Here is a 20288-nt window from a genome sequence, read left to right as displayed (position 1 = left end):
TATCAACAACACTTTTCAAACTTGCTTCCATTCTGCGAACAATATTAATAGTTCATTAACATAATAAGAGAGATACATGCAATTTAATATTCATTACAATGAAGTTTACACCAACCCACAATAAGCCAAAGAACTATTCTTGTCTCTGTTGTTGCGTGGAGTACTCTTCTTTATCACTTCGTTCCCTTCATCATTTCCTTCCTTTTATTGTAATCCAGAGCAATTTGGCTCCTGTTGTTCCCATTATGTATGTTTCATTACAAAATGATTCATGATATGAGCTGAATACTTCATCCCTGAATAAGTTATGCAGTGCCCTTTTATTGTATACATTGACAAATCCAATGAAATTATGGAGTGGTAGAAGCACAAAAGAATTTACTTGAAGTAGCTTGTACAAGAGGATATCACTAGGCTAGTGCAAATTTGAAGTCCTGGTTATGTTCATCTACTTGCTTCCCGGGACAAAGGTACCAACATAACCAAATCCCATAATAAGAAAGGAAAGAGAAAGTGGGAAGATATATATGAAGTAGCGGTCGGTATTAAAGGCATAGTCATAGGAAGCACATAGTATGAGGTACATTCCAATTGCAATCTCCACGAAATGGAATCTGAAAGAAAGGAGCAACGCAATTAAAGATCAAATAAGTATGAAGTGAATCATAGTCTTATTATCCTTAACCAAGTTAATTTAGATAAAAATAGATTTTGCACCTCTCAAGATAAGAGGATATCTACTCTTCTTAAGTTCAAAATTAGCAATAGGATATCCAAATTAAAGATCCATATCATTAATTATGATTTATAGTACTAAAAATGCCCAGAAGCCAATAATCAAGTATTATGATAATCTTTATCCTATGCGTCAAGTACAAGCAAAAGTGAATGGCTAAAATTATGAAATACCATGTTATGTTATGATCTAAGTATCAAAATCTATTAATTTTCGATTTATTTTTAAACATATTTAGATCATCATCAATAAGGTGGATTCTTAATTTGAATAATTTATCATGTATGCTACCACGGTGAAAACCATACATATTTGTATCCACATGATGCATATATTACAGGCCATCCCACGAGAAGTAGATAATCTCTCTCCTCTTGATTGGAGCATGGTCCATCCCTACTTAATTATACTTCACAGAATAAAAACACAGATCAAATTTTAAAAATCTACGAGCATTAGTTCCAAAAAGAAGAAGGGTAATAAAGTACCTCTCCCAGAATTTGGTTCTGAACTTCTTAACTACTGTGGAAATTGGTTTTGTCTTCATCATGTCTCCGAGTTTCTCGGTGACAATCCATTCATTAACCCTATCTGCTTCTGTTAGACCAATGAAGACTGCTTTGCATCGATGCCAAGACATGACATTCTCGAATAAGATCCAAAAGATGGTTAGATGAATCGAGCTGCAACAGAGAACAAGATATAATAAGATCAAGATTTGGTAAAGAAAAGAGTGCAACCAAACAATATTTTTAGGTTTTCGCAGCTTGGGCAAGACCTTTTGTGATGCTTATCTGTCTACATTTTTGAATCAATGAGAGGGCTATCCTATGCTCATAAACTCAAAAAGATTTAGTTTTCATAATTTGTGGAAATAGTTTTGATTAATAAGTGGAATTAGATAAGAATTGAAGAAGTTGCAAACCTTGGAGTTCCAACTGAATTGAGAAGAGTAATGGCTGTCGGAATGTAAACTACTCCCCACTTTGGAATATGAATTTCAGATAAAAAAACAGACGTCGGAATCACCACACAGTAGAAAAGGAAGGTAACAAAATGAGAAATAATTCTCCGAGCAAAGAAGAAGTGGTAGACCAAAAAGAATTTCTTCAGAAGAGATACTTTCTGCAGTAACAAAAGAAAAAAAAAAAAGAAAAAAGCAGTTATGTAAGCTTCGGATTCACCATCATTTAAATTTTATTTTCTTGTATGGTCTGCTAGCCTAAAACTGCATCGATGAATTGGTAAAATACATGTTCAGCATTGAATCATCAGCAAGTTAAGTTTCTCTCTCTCTATATACAGCAAAATGCTGATCTTTTGAAGCATATGAATTCTTCCTCATGCATGATGTTTATTGCAATCTACGTTGAAAGATTTATTAGACTAGACTTACCTTGGCCTTTATTATCTCCAGCGCCACTTTCCTAAACAAATTTGCTGGTCCACAAGACCAACGATGCTGTTGAAAGCGATAAGCTTTATAAGTGCTTGGTAGCTCGCTCTTAACCTATGTGACAAGAGTAATGGAGATGGATGAAATCTGCAACTTATGCGAAAAAGGTGACTTGCAATATTACATGTATTTGATATGAGATTCTTTATGTATACAGAAGCATAAAAGACACATCAGAATCAACCAGCTGTGAATTTATTATTCACATAAAAATTTAATATGATTACCTTAATGTTGCCAACATACACAAATTTCCAACCTGCAAGACTTGCTCTGGCAGCTAAATCCATGTCTTCTACAGTTGTTCGTTCCTTCCAGCCTTCGACCTCATTAATAGCTAGGATCCGCCAAACACCAGCAGTCCCTATATTCAAACAAAAACGAAAAAGCTTAATTTGCATAACGGTCTTGCTAATTTTTCATATAATCTTAGAGCTGTCTTGGATAATATCTTTAGCCATAAAACATTACTGAAACTGCTTTATGCTCCCATTTCCCTGATATTTCCATTATAGAGCCCAAAGTTACAGAGTTCCAGTTAAATACTAGAGGATTGGTGCCGAAGAAAAATCATTTCCTAGATATGTTGTCAGGATATGTAAAATAGAAAAGTTTCGAGTGTGAAGAGGAATTATGCTTTCAATATGAGGAATATATAGGATTATCCTCTTTGAGTACCTGTTTTCGTTATGGTAATGAAAGCTGATTAGGCACCTTGTCCTTCTCTAAAAGAATAAAGAGAAAAGGAAGATCTGTTGATGCTTATGCTGGCAGCATGGTTCCTTTTTGTGAAACTATACAGAAATAGTTCTTAAATATACATTTAAATTTAAATCTCTTAATGTCATTCTAATGGAATCTTCGCTCTTTCAATTGCAATTGTACCATGTGAAACTTTAGGAATCAACTTCTACCATCTATATTATCTTTAACATGCCCACTTTCTAAAAAGAAAAAGGATAGAAAGACAAAAGAAAAAGGTTTCTTTTCCAACTTTGTGATTGTCTCAAGCATGACAATAGTTACCATTAAAACCAAAGAAGGCAAAAGTTGATGAGCCAGATTGTTGTTCAATCTTGAAGTGATAATTCAGTGACATCTCCTGTATCCTGGTCATCAGGCACTCATCAGCATTCACTGTTTCACCAGATACCAATTATAAGCATCATCATAGAGCATCAAAGCGCAGGGAAACATTATAGGAACAAAAAAATATATAATTTTGTTAGAGCATCATCAACTTTTTATATGTTTTTCTTTCTAACTGGTTCCCTGGACCTATGCACTACTATGCTCAGATGTAGTGCATACTCCAGATATGTTGCCTCACAAAGAGTCCAGCTAAAAAAACTACACCCACAAAACCTCATGTGGTAATTTATCCAAGTGCATGAGTCAGGTGGAATATGGTTATTTCTATTTGTCCCAATCATAAGTCCATAAGCTTACCAAATTTCCATCGAGCTTGAACAAGGGCAAGTTCAGGATTGCAGATCAAGAAAGGGACAGTTCGCATAAGAAAATCAGATGCAGGTTGGAAATCAGCATCAAATATTGCAACATATTCACATTGTTGTACATAGTCAATCTCCATTGCTTCTTTCATTGCACCAGCTTTATATCCATTTCTATTATCTCTTGATATATAATGTATAGTTATTCCCTTTCTTAGCCATTTCTCACATTCCTTCTGCACCATATCCTGCAACCGAAAAAAAAAAAGGAGGAAAAATCTCATGCATATACTAATATTAATTGGATAGAAAATGTTCATTAGATTAAAAGGTCCATCAGTGAGAATTTTAGAAATCGGGCTTCGCTTGTCATTGAAATATTTTTAATCTCAAAAGCTGAAACATGAAACTATTAGTTTGTCTCAGGCGATTGTTAAATTAGATTAATAAATAGATTATTAATGAGTTGGTGCATATGCTAATAAAATGCTACTTTGCATTAATGCATCAATTTTTTTTTCAAGAATCTTAATCATCAAATATTCAAAATGTCAACTTGTTATTTCCTTATCACATGCGGGTTGTCTGATAGAGTGTCAAGAAACAGAGTAAGCAAAGTCTTTAGCATTGATACAAGAGACCTGGATGTGATTCCACCTTCACCCTGATGCTTGGCCGGGCATCCACACATCCTAGTTCTCAAAAAAACATAGGCGTTCCAACTTGAGTAAATCATTAGTCCATATGCAGTTTTTGAAAATTGGTTGGCTTGTCAACATTGATCGATGTCTGGTAATAAGAAAGGATGCATGGGGATTATGGCTGTTCAAAACACATGTGTTTTTGCTTCTCATTGGAGATTAGAAATGAGGCGAGGACATGACTTTAATTTTAAAAGAATTTAGGGGAAAATGAATATGATTTTAATTAGTTAATTTGCATAGGTTATGTATCAGTATATAGATTCTAAATTACCCAGAGGTAGTGTTTCATCTTAAGGAAACCAGAACAGCTAGGTAGGCTAAATTAGAGATCAAGATTGTTTTTTTTGTAATAAGCCATTGGCTACATTCTTGTCTGATGCTTGGATAAATCAGGAAGGCAGGCAGAGGAAGAAACTAGGAGTATAAGGCAAAATTATATAAATTAGGTTTTCAGGAGGCAACATCTGATGGGGTAGTGAAATTATAAAGCATGTTATGTTAGTTTCTTATTTTTCATTTTTGGTGAGAGCAATGATATTATAATTATGTAATTTAAATACTTAACAATAACTCCAAGATTAGAACGCCAGACTCTCTTCCCATGCATGTGGGGAAGTGCAACCACCAGGCTATAGCCTAGTTTGCCAACTATTAAAGTGAATACAAATGGTTGGCTGCCAGAAGTCTGGAGAACCAAAGATTAAGTTTTGCCTACATTATGAGTGGTCTTCACCCCAATGTACTTTGGAATATGTTTAACTTGTTTTTATGGCATCGTGCTTGGGCACTTGTAACCATTTCCTTGATGATCTATTAACACATAAAACCAAAATCTAACTATCATTGTATATGAAGTAAGTCTTTAAAAAAGAAATCAAAACTCTAGGGTCCACATGGTAGTTCTTATAAATCCATTTTGATGTTTGGTTCTTCAAGATCTAATTTATGAAGCACAGTTCTTCTAGAGAATCAAACCCTGATTGTTAGATCAGTTGAATCATCAAGAACTTGTATGATGAGCCGATCAGATGGCCACACAAGATTGCATGCAGCTCCAATTGACAGCCGGTAGACCTGCAGAAAGCTCACAGAAACAAAATTAGCAAATAATAGAAGTTATATGAAAGCTATTAAATAAAATGAAAATTTAATAACGGAACTACTATCTTAACAAGGTTAGTTACCACATCTAATTGGCTGAAGTTTAATTACAAATTATTACTCTTTTTTTATTAAAAAAAAACATTTAGGTATATAAGCTCTTTAAAACAAAAATTCAAGGCCCTCAAACTCTGTTTCAGCATATGTGTTTGAATATCGGATTGCTAGATGAAATGGCCAATATTGTTGTGGTACCTTTTTTCCCAAAATGTGACAATAAAACTCACTAGCAAAGTTCTTTTCTCTTTCCAATGTTTTCTGGTAGTATGGACAATATATTATAGGATATTAGAATATAAGGTTTGCCTTTTTAGCTTTGATCATTGAGATATCAAAGCTTTTCACAGCATTTTTCAGAGCTTGTTTAGTCAATATCTGGCCATATTGAGTTGTGGCTGTTGCCACGTATGGCATTCCACTAGAAGGCAAAAGAAATAGTTTACTGCAGGCCTCTCTCTCTCTCTCTCTCTCTCTCTCTCTCTCTCTCTCTTTTAATATAAAAAAAGAACCATTTTTTAAAAATTTTTCAAATTTTTAGGGGACAGGAAGATTGTGGAATTTTATTAGAAAATGAAGAAGAAACAGAATATCTCCAACAGGGAGTTCAAATGTACATAAGTATGTGAGTTATATGCCTATGTACATACATCTACGCATGCTTCTCTAAGTTATGGAAGGTTCAAAGGTGGCAGATTACCTCTCCCTCATTGTACATGGGAATTTGAACAAGGACCATGGGATAGGCTAGAGTTCCCAACTCTTCATCCTCTCTAATGGTCTCCCATTTGTAGATCTTTTCCGGCTTCCGACGGAAGATCTTAACATAGAAGCTCACCAGTCCCATTGAAAACTTCTCAATGAACAGCATCACTGACATGATCAGGCATACGATGACCGCAATCCTTACCACCGGCACAAGCACCATTGCTCTCACCTGCAGCCATATCAATCCAATTTGGTCCGGCACAACGCCCCCGACCGATGAGAAGACGAGTTCGAAGGCTTTAACGAGTGACAGTGCAAGAGGACGATAGGCATGGTCTGCATTGCAAAGAAAACAAAGCAGCAAGCCGTCAGGAGACAGTGTTAGTACTTCTCTATGAGTCATTAGAGTGAGATAGATTGGAGTCAGAATCATTGCACCTTGCGATGCCATGGCCTCCTCTTGCTTCCCCTCTGTACAAGCTCTGCAAGAGAAATGATAAGAGAGTGCGACCTCTCTTTGGATGGCTTAAGCTTTTATACAAACTCCATTAACAGAAGCATGAGGATTTAACTTTGCACCACTCATCCTTTGAGGAAGGTGGCTGCATGAATGCAACCTTGATCAAACATTTCAGCTCTTTGTGACATTTAAGCATGTGTCTGAGAAAAAAATTGCAATCATTTAGTGGTGATATGGCTGCAATCTCTCTCCCTCTCTGTCTTAGTTGTTCCCATGAAATGATAAACGGGATGAGACAAACGGAGAAATAACTCAGTAGGAACAAAAAATGTTAGGCTGTTTATGTGAAATTATTTCCTCCAGAGAAATAAGACAGAGAAATTATTTCCTCCATATTCTTCAAAATATATCGATAAGGATGGATTTTTTTACAGGTGGGCATCCTTTCCCATTGTGATTTATTTTTTTGCCCAGTTTGTGGGTTACTTCTTATAAAAACTTTAACAGTCCACCCTTATTATTATGTGAGTTCTAAAGAAGTAATTGAACTTAGCAGGAAAAGAATTTCCTTAAGTTCTCTTCAAAACTTAATCTCAGCGTCAGTTTGAGCATTAGAAATATAACTACGAGGTGCCGCTCCTCATACTATACTCCTAAATGATGCTTAGAGAATGCAATCCTTGGTTGTAGTCTTGTGGATCTGGTAATGTATGATCCTTCATAGTTCTTTATTGATCGCCATTACTGTTCTTGAGAACAGCTATTGAAACATGTTTTCTTAATTCTATCTAATTACTTCCCATTTTTCCTTCCATAAAAAATCCCTTCAAAAGAATTTTACTTCTTATTGCTGCATGTGTTCTTAATCACAGGATTTAGGTGACTAGGATTACGCTGGAGAATTCATATTTTGAATAGTCTGATTTTTTTTTTTCAAGAATGATATTTAATAATATCTTTGAAGTATTTTTTGAGAAAGAAGTAAACCATATCAAATAAAATTAATCTTGTCTTCTAGCAACTTCAGAACTACGACACATATTCAGTCAATTTTTATGGGGCACTAGAAGGAATCTGGAGGATCTCAACTACGGGTAGGTTTCAGAAGATGAGTCACATTGTTGCGGATCTAAGATAGAACTTGGAGGGTGTTGTGTTAGTATTTCAGAAAGGTATGATTATTAATGCAGTTGACCCTTTCGTATAATTGCATCTTGTAGAATGCTATCCATTCCATTGGGTGCATGCAGTCATGGACAAGTACCCCCTTGTAGGCCTCAACTGCTAGGCTTTTTTCATCCATAATTTTGGAAAGTTGTTCAAACTGTATGTCAATTAACTTTGTTTGGATTCTAAGTCCTAGAATAATTAGGGCAGCATCGGTTCCATGGATGTAAAGCTCTCTCCTCGAGCTACTTGCAGCAGTATCCAACGTCTTAGACCTGTCCTCTTCTATGCAATGATCGAACCGAAAGGGCTAGTTTTAGTTAGCCTTCGGTATCCAATGTTCTAGGCAGGTTCAATTATATGAATTTTTTTTTTTTTTTTAAAGGAAAAAACTAAGTGGGTTAAGGTATGTTGATTACCATTTTTCTTCTTCTGTTCCCCCATTTTAAACCCTTGATTCAGGTTCCTAGTTACAGGAAAGATTGTTCATCAGAACATATGCCTCTCCAACAATAAAATGTATGTAACAGTTATAACAGGGTTTCTGTTTATTTAGCATGATGGAATATGCTACTAGGAAGGTTAGTTCAAGTGCCTATTTTCATTTTGAAGGAAGGTTCAGTTCTTTTTTACATAAAAATATCCTTCTAACTCAAGTTGGCAATCTTCCTTTCCCTCAAGAAAAACACAAGTTCACAACCTATGGAAGGAGGAACTGGAAATTATATGTGCCAAGTGGTATGAGTAATCTGGCTCATACATAAGGACCACATAATTTCTGATGGACTTAATTGCCTTTTTGTCTGTCCCCACTTTTTATAAGAAGAGATGGAGACAAAAGAGATTGTATTCAATCTAAATTATAGAGGATTCTTAATTATCACTCTCATTTCCATCCTTGAGTTAGACATGAGGAGGCTCGCCTGTCTTCTTGTCTGAAACCCAAGCATCAATTGTGCCACTCAACATAAGGGATGACAGAAGACAGATCTCTGCAATAGACAAGTTGAGGCACATGCTCACCGTCACCGCTCTTTGCATCGGATCTCCCCAGGGTGATGAAAGAGAATAGTTGGCGCCCCACAAGAGGCCATGTCCATGGGGACCCCTTAAGCAATCACTGTTTATGTCCCCCTTCTCTCTCTCTCTCTTGGCCCAATTATTTTCAAAATCTGTGAAAGCTGTCAGTTGTGTACTAGCTGTATATTGCGAATTCAGAGTCTGAAAAGCTTAAGCTATTGGGTGGAGGACTGGCCAAGGCTTATAAACCCAGGTTGCACCCCCTTATCAGCTGATATAGGACTACGATATGTAGCTGAGCTTCATCGTCCCTGCTTCGACTATAGAAATTCAGAAAATGAATCAAGGCCATGATCAGATGCAGCAACTGTATGGATAACTTTCTTTACCCCTCATAAACAAACTGTCATATTTTGTTCAATGACGATGGCAGGAATCCAAGTTGGTAACATAGCCCACCTTATGATGATAGAACGCTCTTGGTTGGTGGAGGAAGGTGTGAGGACCATGCCAATGGCATTTTGTTGCATAATTGTGTCAAAATCCATTGGTAGCTAGCTATAGCACGTGATGGATGGCTGGCTGACATTAAATGCGAGAGGACATGAGCGTACTGCGACAAATTCATGACATGCATAATTTGCCATCCAAGTAACATTGTTATAGGGACCACAGAATTTAGCATGCATGGTCTAGAAGGGATCTGTAAGTCTGATCAGATCCAAATCAAAGCTTTTTTTCAACCTAGATTGAAGTAAAAGAATGGCTGGAAATGACAAAAGAGAAGGCCATAGTACACATTCAGTCATAGACAATTTTATCTATGCCATGGCTTTGCCATTGGCTTGAAAGCTTTATTCGTATGGTGGAACTATTATTGACGTCCCATATGCTACAAGAAAGGTGGCGTTGGCTGAGACTGCTCTTTATAAGGAGAGATGTAAAGCACCTATCTTTTTGAGAGGTGGAGCACCACAGGATGGTGGTACCTGCTGTTTTTTTTTTTTAACGGAACAGCACTGTTAGTGAGGTCTGCCATTTGACATTTGATGTAATGTCTGTTGGGTTTGGCTGGAGACTCTCAAGCTGCCAACATTTTCTTCGTCTGAACAACACTGCTCTAGAACCCAGCCGCCAAAGAAATACTGGAAATTAGGCTATGGAGCATGTGAACCCACTACCATGACCAGAGCAATTTAGCGTTGCGAAAATTTTAGGAGAGAAATGTCACTTTAGATGCGATGGAAACTGAGGACCAGAGAAAGAACTGACTGATAATTCCTCTCTCGCGCGCGCGCGCACATATATATATATATATAGAGAGAGAGAGAGAGAGAGAGATTTGCTGGCTATAAGTTTACATGTTTGAGTTATCCATCAAAACTCACGTATCTTCCGTTCCAGTGAAAGAACCAAGAAGTCAAAATGTTTGTTATCTTCATTTCTCATCTTTTCTTGAGAAGCTAAACCTGCTTGAGACCATTCACCTTTCATATATCCAATGATTGATTTTCTTTATTAATAAAAAAATGGGGACAATAAGCGCAACTGCATGGATTCGAGTCCTAGTTATTGCTGTCAAAATCAGCTCCAGCTAGAAAGGTCTGGAGAATGTTTGTCAATCCACATGGTGAAAGATAATCTATTTTGGAGTTACAAATCTGTATATAAAAAGAATGGACAAGCCTGTTGGATCGGCTCTGGTCAGACCCTCCTATATTTAAGTCAAGTCTAACTTTCAAATAATAGTAAAGAGAATAATAGATGATCAAAATAGTGTTATCTTGTTCTGATCGGTATTTGATTGAGTTGGAGATAGTCGGTTTGATTTAGATCTGATCAGTATATGACCGATTTAGAGATGATCAATTTGGTTTGGATCTGATCGATGAAGAGCAAGATATCGCCCAAGGGCCGAAGGACATCAACCTGGATGGAACCAAGTAGGAAGTAGCCCTCTTTTTGTAAGACTAGTTAGTGCAGAGTTGCTCATGGAGAAAACAAAAAGTCATGGGGGTCAAACTTCTTTATTACTATACTCATTACGATCAAGATTGAAATCACTCCCAGATCTCGTACTAGCCTAAGCACGTTGGAAGCCCTAGAGCCGACATGGGCCAATCATTAGACAATCAATGGGATAAGTAGTCTTTTCTCTCTCTTTCTTTTATATTTTTTCTCCTAATCTTTTAGATGGGTTGGTAGGCTTTTTATAGAGAAATCATGATGGATGATAGGAGAGAGCGAACATTAATCGGAGAGAAGAAGAGGAAGAATTAATTAAAAGAGAGAGAGGGCATTAATTAGTCAAATAGGGAGAGATTCAATAAGCCACCTCCATTTTTTTTTTTTCACTTGTGCATGCCACCCTATATGGCTATTATTTAGACAAAACTTTTGGATGATTATTTTGGTACACCAAGAGTTCTCATATTTGCTAGATTCTTTATAACAACCCACATTTTGAATTTATTTGAGTTTTTCACCACGTATTCAGATTGTTACCATACCATATCATATGCCCTTCACTTTCGAGTTCAAGCAATTTTTTTTGGCTCAGACAAAGGAAATAATCGGATTGCAATTAATTAGTTTTATGATCCAATATTTTGAATCTTATTGAAAATAATTAGGTTGGTGCTCTTACCTTATTTTTTATTTTTTATAATGCCTATATTTGATGTCGGCTCGGATCCCCCCTCCACTTGTTGGTTATGATTTGATGTATTTCCTTCTCAAATGGCTGAAACTTGGGCCTCTGCTCTCCTCACTTTTGCAAGCTGGCTCGGGCATCCTAGTTTTGTAGTGAGATATTTTTTGAATGGTCGAAGCTTGGGCTTTCGCTCTTCTTACTTTCGGTGCTTGGTTCCCCTCGTCAAAAAAGATGGGTCGTTCGACTTGCCAGGTATTTAGCTCGACTCATTTCTAGTATGAGAAGCGATTTGTGAGGATCCCCGTTCAGGTTATCCTCTCTCCCTCGGTTAGTCGAGGTTGGCATTTGCTCGATTCGTATCTAATATGAGAAGCATTGGGTCCCTATCTGGGTTACCCTCATCCCTCAGTTGGCCGAGGGCTCGATTTCATGGCCGAGTCACCTCGCATTTGCTACAATTTGATGGGTCCGAGGTGATTGGTTTTGTTGCTTTACATTTAGGGTTGACTCATAATAGGAGAACATAAGGAAAGATACAAGGAAAAGTTAGAGTTTTAGGCCTCCATCTAATACCATTCTATTGTTACAAAAATCCGACCCAGCTTGGATGGTCTGGAGGATGCTGGTCGATTCTAGTGATGGAAGATAATCTATCTTGGAGTTGCGAATTTGTACACAACCAAATTAGTTTTGACTAGACACTCCGATGTCTAAGTCAGGTTGAACTTTGGAATAACAGTAAAGAAAATAATTAATGATCAAAATGATGTTATCCTATTCTAGTCGACGTCTGATCGAACTAGAGATGGTCGGTCTGGTTCAGATTTGATCAATATATGGCCGATCTAAAGATGGTCAGCATAGTTCGGGTATGATAGATGAAGAATGAGATGTGGCCTAGGATGAAGGACATCAATCCGCATAAAATCGACTGGGGAGCCGTCCTCTTCTTGCAGGACTAGCTGGCACAGAGTTGCTTCATAGAAAAAATAAGAAATCATAGAGATCAAACTTCTTTATCACTACACCCATTACATTTAAGATCGAGATTAGGATCACTCTCGAATCTTACAGTAGCTCAAGCATGTCGAAAGCTCTAGAGTTGGCATAAGATAATTATCAGGCACTCGATGAGAGTAGTTTTTTCTCTCTCTTTTTATATTTTTTTCTTTGGTTCTTTTGATGGTTCTACCGGCTTTTTATTGAGAAATCTCGATGGATGATCGAGAGAGAGAGAGAGAGCGCATTAATTGAAGAGAGGGAGAAGAGGCATTAATTGAGAGAAAGAGAGAGAGCATTAATTGAGAGAGAGAGAGGGCATTAATTAGACAAGTGGGCAGAGATCCAGTGGGCCCCTTTCTCCTCTTGTGCATGCCACCTATCTATTATTTAAATAAAACATCTAGGTGGCCATTTTGGTAGATAATGACTTTCAGAATTTACTAGATTCCTTGTAACCACCTATATTTTGAAGTTATTTGAGTCCTATCACCATATGTCTATATTATTATCATATCATATGCTATCCACTTTCGACCCGAGCTATTTTCTCTGACTCAAATAAAGAAAATTATCAAATTGTAATTGACCTATTTTATGATCAAATATTTTGAATGTTATTAAAAATAATTTTGACAGTACTCATATCCTATTTTTACTTTTTTTAATGCATGTATCTAATATTTGCCCAGGATGAAGGACATCAATCCATATAAAATCGACTGAGGAGCCACCCTCTTCTTGTAGGACTAGCTGGCACAGAATTGCTTCATAGAGAAAATAAGAAGTCATAGGGATCAAAATTTTTTACCACTACACCCATTACATATCAGATCGGGATCAGGATCAGATAATTATCAGGCACTCGATGAGAGTAGTTTTTTTTCTCTCCTTCTTTTATATTTTTTCTCTTGATTCTTTTGACGGTTCTATAGGCTTTTTTGTAGAGAAATTAGGGTAGATGACCGACAGAGAGAGAGAGAGCATTAATTGAAGAAAGGGAGAAAAAGCATTAATTGAGAGAAAGAGAGAGCATTAATTAAGAGAGAGAGAGGGCATTAATTAGACAAGTGGGGAGAGATCCAGTGGGCCCCTTTCTCCCCTTGTGCATGCCACCTATCTATTATTTAAATAAAATATCTAGGTGGCCAGGTAGATAATGACTTCCCGAATTTACTAGATTTCTTATAACCACCTATATTTTGAAGTTATTTGAGTCCTATCACCATATATCTATATTATTATCATATCATATGCTACCCACTTTCTATATCTATAACCATGCTACCGAGGGATGGATCCACGATAACACGAAGCCAAAATTTATCTTCTTAAATATAATAACAGGTGTATCACAAATAAATGTAATAATAAAGTTCAATTCAAATATTTAATTAAACCAAAACTGGTTCAGAGCATCTAAATCCAAAGATAAAATAATCTAAGTCTTAAAATTCATAATGACTACAATCCATAAATATAAACTGAATTCCTAGAGCAAAATTTCTAAACTTGCTTTGCTGATCCCCAAGCCTGGATTCTCTTTCCTTCGGTCCTAACCTTATTTTTCTGTATATGAAAAAGAAAACAAAAAGAATATGAGCTACACTAGCTCAATAAGTAGACTTCCGCTTCTTTACCAGATCAAGCATAAGTTTTCTATGATAATGCATAATTTAGCAAATAACAATTATTGCAAAAATAAATATTTCATAGAGCATATAATAAAACAAGTTATAAGCTCATCATGCATGCATAAATCATGTATATTTCACAATTATGAATCGTAAATCATTTTTATCATGTATTCATGTCATGTTTCAAAACATTGCTCAAGACATTCGTGCTAAGGTCACTATTATATCTGTGACAGGGCCATGTTTCTTAATCGACAGAGTTCTTAATTCATGTGTCAACTTTATACCCGCTGGCAGGGCCATGTTTCGTGTGGATGCTAACTCTGGATGTCGACCTTCCCGAAGGGATTCATTCATAGCTATCTGAGAGCCTTTGAAATCATTTTATCTTTTTCTTAAAACATATATATACATAAATAGAAAAATAATAAAATTCATGCTTCATAATCATGCTATTTTTATAAGACATATTCATGAAATCAATGCTCATAATAAAACATGCTTTTTCATATCACATATATCGATCCTTATTTTATGAAAAATTATGATTTCATCAATAGCAATTCTTTACATAAAAGCATGATCATTTAAAAATAAATAAGGAGCATAAAATCCACTTACCTCGTTCATCTTAGATCTTCAGACTTTATTAAAAGAATCAGCTAATCCTATTTAAAATATCAAATCATCATCAATTTCTATTCCATAAATATAATAAGATTAAATCATAAGAAAAGAGGATTGTTGTCCGGATGTGTCGGTCCATCCAGATACCAGGGCAATTCAGGATCTCTGATCCGAGGGTCAGATTTAAGTGACTTGATCAAGAAATCGTGAAGCATAGATCAAATTAAGGTCAAGATCAATCAATAAGATTCTTTAATAATGGGTTTGAAAAATACTTGATATGACCAAATGAAGTTGACATACAGCACGGATATCAAAGCAACTTCAGATCATCTTGTCAGAGTCAATATGAGCTTCTAAAAGATGAAGGGATGACTCGATATAAGATTCATAGATCTTTTTTAGAGAGAAAAAGTCGGTCATGAGAGAGAAAGTAGAGAGAGAAAGTGAAGAGAGAATCTTCGTATCCTTCAAAAGTGGCAATCATGATTGAGATCATCAGAGGTCATATCAGGGTGACTTAATATGGATTAACCATGATTGATATTATCAATTTCGAATAAGGATCGGATCAAGATCCAATCTACTGCACGAATTTCGGAGCAATTTCAGATCATCATATTTTTATCTCAAGTTTATCCTAGGGTCTGTGATGCAATCAGAGAGAGAGAATGACCCTAGAGAGATAAAATCCATAATGAGAGAGAAAGATCTAGAGAGAGAAAATAGAAAAAAAATCTAAAGAGAGAAAATATAGAGAGAAGGTAGAGAGAGGAGAGAGAAAGACTTAAGAGAGAGATGACAGAAACTTTCTCTCACGTGTATTTATTATTATTATTATTATATATATATATTCCTTTCTTTTTCTTTTTTTTTTAGAGAGAGAAAGTAGAGAGAGAAAGAGAGAGAAGAGAGAGAAAGAGGGAGAAAGAGGGGAGAGAGAAAATTTTTCTCTTATTTTATTTTATTTTTTTTCTATTTTTTTTTAATTTTTCTATTTTGTATTTTCTTTTCTTTTCTTTTTTTTTTCTTTTTCCTTTTTCTTTTCTTTTTCTTTTTTCTTTCCTTCTTCTTCTTCTTCTTTTTCTTTTCTTCTTCCCGTGGGCTTCCATTGAGCCGAAACAGGGGATCTCACAATCCCCTGTTGGCCGGCCGACCGGCAGTGCAACCGGCATGGGCGGCCGTCGGCAGGAGGAGGGGCGACCCTGCGGCAAGAGGAAGGCCAAGCCGGTGGCCGACGACGGCCACCGACGCCCACACATTCAAAAGGGACCGAATCCCTTTCTCCAAGAAATCTGACGACTCCGGTCGTCGACGATCGTGCACACGGGCATGGAGAGAAAGGAGGAGAAGAGAGGAAGGGGAGGAGGCTCACCTTCGACGCCGGCGAGACTTTTTCGACGAGCAAAAAGGATGGCACAGGGATGGTCTCTGCGGTGGTTTTTCGACGATTGCCGTCGACTGGATCTCGAATCTTCGGTGAGAGGAAGAGAGGAGGATTCTCCTCCTTAAATAGACCCAGAGGGGGGGCTCTCCGACTCCGATTGGGAGCCGGTGAGAGGAGAAAGAAGACTCCCTTCGGGAGTCTTCTCCTCTGTTTCCCCTTTTTTTTTTTTTTCTGGACTGTGGATTGATTCTAGGCCCAATTGGGCCGAGTGATCACATTCTACCCCCCTAAAAAAAAAATTTCATCTTCGAAATTTAACATACCTTCATTTTTAAATAAGTGTGGATATCTCGTCTTTATATCATCTTCAAGCTCCCATGTGGCCTCTCTCTCTTCATGATTACTCCAGTGAATCTTCACATATGGAATAATGCGTCGTCTTAGAACTTGCTCTTTTCGATCAATAATTCGAAGGAAATTTTTTTTTTATAGGTTAAGTCTTCATGAACTTGCAATGGCTCATACTTTATCACGTTATTTGGATCAGGTACAAATTTTTTTAGTGGTGAAATATGAAAGACATTGTGCACTTTAGATAATTCTGGTGGTAAAGCTAGTTCGTAAGCAACATCTCCTACTCGACTCAAAATTTCAAAAGGTCTAATAAATCACAGACTCAGCTTGCCATGTCTCCCAAACCTCATGATACTTTTTGTAGGTGATACTTTTAAAAAATTATGATCACCAAAGTAAAATTCTAATTCTCTTCTTTTTCTATCTGTCCAACTCTTCTGTCTATCCTATGCTGCTTTGAGTCTTTCCTTGATCAGATAGATTTTTTTTTTCTCTAGCATCCATTTATTATCAGTAAAATCCTTCCTTATTTATAACTAACGTATTTCATAATATCTTTTGATTTAAAGGATTAATATTTCTAATCAATTCAGACCACCATACTTTTGCTGCGCACTCTGATCTCAATTTATCAAATTATCTAAATCTATAAAAAAATAAAAATATCTTTGTATATTAAATCAATCAAAGATAGATCCAACTTTCATATTTCATATACAATTTGGGGTAAAATTTAAGATTTTCTTGTTATTACTATCTCTTAGGTATAGCATATCAAAATTAAATCTTCACACACCTTCTATGTTTGAACTTATTACATAAGCTTCACCACCCCTCAAGAATCCAATATGTCTAGAATTAATTTGAGTTAACCTTCGATTTACCTTACAATCATTTAGACAACTTTCAAACCAACCTTTCTTTGCAAAGAAATTAACATCAAAATCAGCAAAATTATCATATCCTTTATCCATATAGGTTTAGCATTCCAATATTATTAAATATACCTAACATAATATATCAATACCTTCCACTTCATTCTAGGGTCAGCACTTCTCGTACTCAGGTCAACCTTGCTAATTGAAATCTATGATATAACTCGTCAATTCTATTATAGACCTTATATGCCACTTATGCATAAATTTCATCATAATACCTATTGATTCGAAATCAAATTATTGAATCTTTTCTTTTATATCTATCATGTTCCTCATGATCTTAGCTTCAAGTTCACATATCACTAAAGTCACAATCCTGAATAATGATAACCTTAAGCTTAAATACCACTTAAGTCATATTCTCTAGTGATCATAATCTAAACTTTAAATCATTCTATCACGTCCTTAATGATCATAATCTTAAGCTCTGATGTTATCCATTATACTCCACTCGGTCACATCCTATTGATCATACATAAAATTTTGATATCACTTTATAATCTCAATGATCTTAAACCTAAGCTCTGATATTATTCTATCATATCCTAATCATTTATATTATTTATATCATAATCCCAAAAGATTATAACCTAAGCTCTGATACCATAAAATGTCACACCCCAAACTCGGAACATAACACGGCCATGCTACCGAGGGATGGACCCACGATAACACGAAGCCAAAATTCATCTTCTTAAATATAATAACAGGTGTATCACAAATAAATGTAATAATAAAGTTCAATTCAAATATTTAATTAAACCAAAACTGGTTCAGAGCATCTAAATTCAAAGATAAAATAATTCAAGTCTTAAAATTCATAATGACTACAATCCATAAATATAAACTGAATTTCTAGAGCAAATTTTTAAACCTTCTTTGCTGATCCTCAAGCCTGGATTCTCTTTCCTTCGGTCCTAGCCTTATTTTTCTGTACATGAAAAAGAAAACAAAAAGAATATGAGCTACACTAGCTCAGTAAGTAGACTTCCGCTTCCTTAGCAGATCAAGCATAAGTTTTCTATGATAATGCATCATTTAGCAAATAATAATTATTGCAAAAATAAATATTTCATAGAGCATACAATAAAACAAGTTATAAGCTCATCATGTATGCATAAATCATGTATATTTCATAATTATGAATCATAAATCATTTTCATCATGTATTCATATCATGTTTCAAAATATTGCTCACAGATATTCGTGCTAAGATCACTATTATACCCGTGACAGGGCCATGTTTCTTAATCGACAGAGTTCTTAATTCATGTGCCAACTTTATACCCGCTGGCAGGACCATGTTTCGTGTGGATGCTAGCTCCAGATGTCGACCTTCCCGAAGGGATTCATTCATAGCTATCTGAGAGCCTTTGAAATTATTTTATCTTTTTCTTAAAACATACATATACATAAATAGAAAAATAATAAAATTCATGCTTCATAATCATGCTATTTTTATAAGACATATTCATGAAATCAATGCTCATAATAAAACATGCTTTTTCATATCACATATATCGATCCTTATTTTATGAAAAATTATGATTTCATCAATAGCAATTCTTTACATAAAAGCATGATCATTTAAAAATAAATAAGGAGCATAAAATCCACTTACCTCGTTCATCTTAGATCTTCAGACTTTATTAAAAGAATCAGCTAATCCTATTTAAAATATCAAATCATCATCAATTTCTATTCCATAAATATAATAAGATTAAATCATAAGGAAAGAGAATTGTTGTCCGGATGTGTCGGTCCATCCAGATACCAGGGTAATTCAGGATCTCTGATCCGAGGGTCAGATTTAAGTGATTTGATCAAGAAATCGTGAAGCATAGATCAAATTAAGGTCAAGATCAATCAATAAGGTTCTTTAATAATGGGTTTGAAAAATACTTGATATGACCAAATGAAGTTGACATACAGCACAGATATCAAAGCAACTTCAGATCATCTTGTCAGAGTCAATATGAGCTTCTAAAAGATGAAGGGATGACTCGATATAGGATTCATAGATCTTTTTTAGAGAGAAAAAGTCAGTCATGAGAGAGAAAGTAGAGAGAGAAAGTGGAGAGAGAATCTTCGTATCTTTCAAAAGTGACAATCATGATTGAGATCATCAGAGGTCATATCAGGGTGACTTAATATGGATTAACCATGATTGATATTATCAATTTCGAATAAGGATCGGATCGGGATCCAATCTACTGCACGAATTTCGGAGCAGTCTCAGATCATCATATTTTCATCTCAAGTTTATCCTAGGGTCTGTGATGCAATCAGAGAGAGAGAATGACCCTAGAGAGACAAAATCCATAATGAGAGAGAAAGGTATAGAGAGAGAAAATAGGAAGAAAATTTAAAGAGAGAAAATATAGGGAGAAGGTAGAGAGAGGAGAGAGAAAGACTTAAGAGAGAGATGAGAGAAACTTTCTCTCATATGTATTTATTATTATTATTATTATTATTATTATATATATATTTTTCCTTTCTTTTTCTTTTTCTTTTTCTTTTTAGAGAGAGAAAATAGAGAGTGAAAGAGGGAGAAAGAGGGGAGAGAGAAAATTTTTCTCATATTTTATTTTATTTTTTTATTTTATATTTTCTTTTCTTTTTTTTTTTCCTTTTTCTTTTTTTTTCTTTTTCTTTTTCCTTTCCTTCTTCTTCTTCTTCTTTTTCTTTTCTTCTTCCCGTGGGCTTCCATTGAGCCAAAACAGGGGATCTCACAATTCCCTATTGGCCGGCCGACCGGTGGTGCAACCAACATGGGCGGCCGTCGGCAGGAGGAGGGGCGACCCTGCGGTAAGAGGAAGTCCAAGCCGGT

At 35.8% G+C, this 20288-nt stretch overlaps 1 protein-coding gene across 2 annotated transcripts; it reads right to left on the bottom strand.

Annotated features, from left to right (window-relative positions):
• Positions 1-6992, bottom strand: LOC105056608 (probable glucomannan 4-beta-mannosyltransferase 11). 2 transcript variants are annotated; one of them, XR_833866.4, is made up of 11 exons: positions 6655-6992; positions 6209-6552; positions 5326-5424; positions 3642-3894; positions 3219-3329; positions 2420-2556; positions 2133-2246; positions 1662-1861; positions 1225-1419; positions 383-614; positions 1-296 (listed from the first exon to the last, which is right to left on the bottom strand). XR_833866.4 is itself a non-coding variant. In XM_010938864.4 (10 exons), the coding sequence occupies exons 1-10, from the start codon at positions 6665-6667 to the stop codon at positions 449-451; spliced, it is 1632 nt and encodes a 543-aa protein (XP_010937166.2). In that variant the 5' UTR covers positions 6668-6992; the 3' UTR covers positions 1-448. The 2 variants fall into 2 exon arrangements, 1 of the variants encoding a protein (XP_010937166.2); XM_010938864.4 differs by having other exon boundaries at positions 1-614.
• Between the last annotated feature and the right edge of the window lie 13296 nt (positions 6993-20288).

Source organism: Elaeis guineensis, chromosome 13 (genome assembly GCF_000442705.2).
Source record: "Elaeis guineensis isolate ETL-2024a chromosome 13, EG11, whole genome shotgun sequence".
Taxonomy (NCBI): domain Eukaryota; kingdom Viridiplantae; phylum Streptophyta; class Magnoliopsida; order Arecales; family Arecaceae; genus Elaeis; species Elaeis guineensis.
Note: the sequence above shows the minus strand (reverse complement) of the source record. Positions and strands in the feature narration are given on the sequence as shown.

Bases quoted from the DNA above. Each gene is read 5' to 3' on its own strand.
- LOC105056608 (XM_010938864.4), bottom strand. The intron at 2,557-3,218 runs GTAACTATTGTC...GTTTGAATATAG, and splicing joins TGCCTTCTTTGGTTTTAATG to GGACTGCTGGTGTTTGGCGG. The intron at 2,247-2,419 runs GTAATCATATTA...CTTGTCACATAG, and splicing joins TGTATGTTGGCAACATTAAG to GTTAAGAGCGAGCTACCAAG.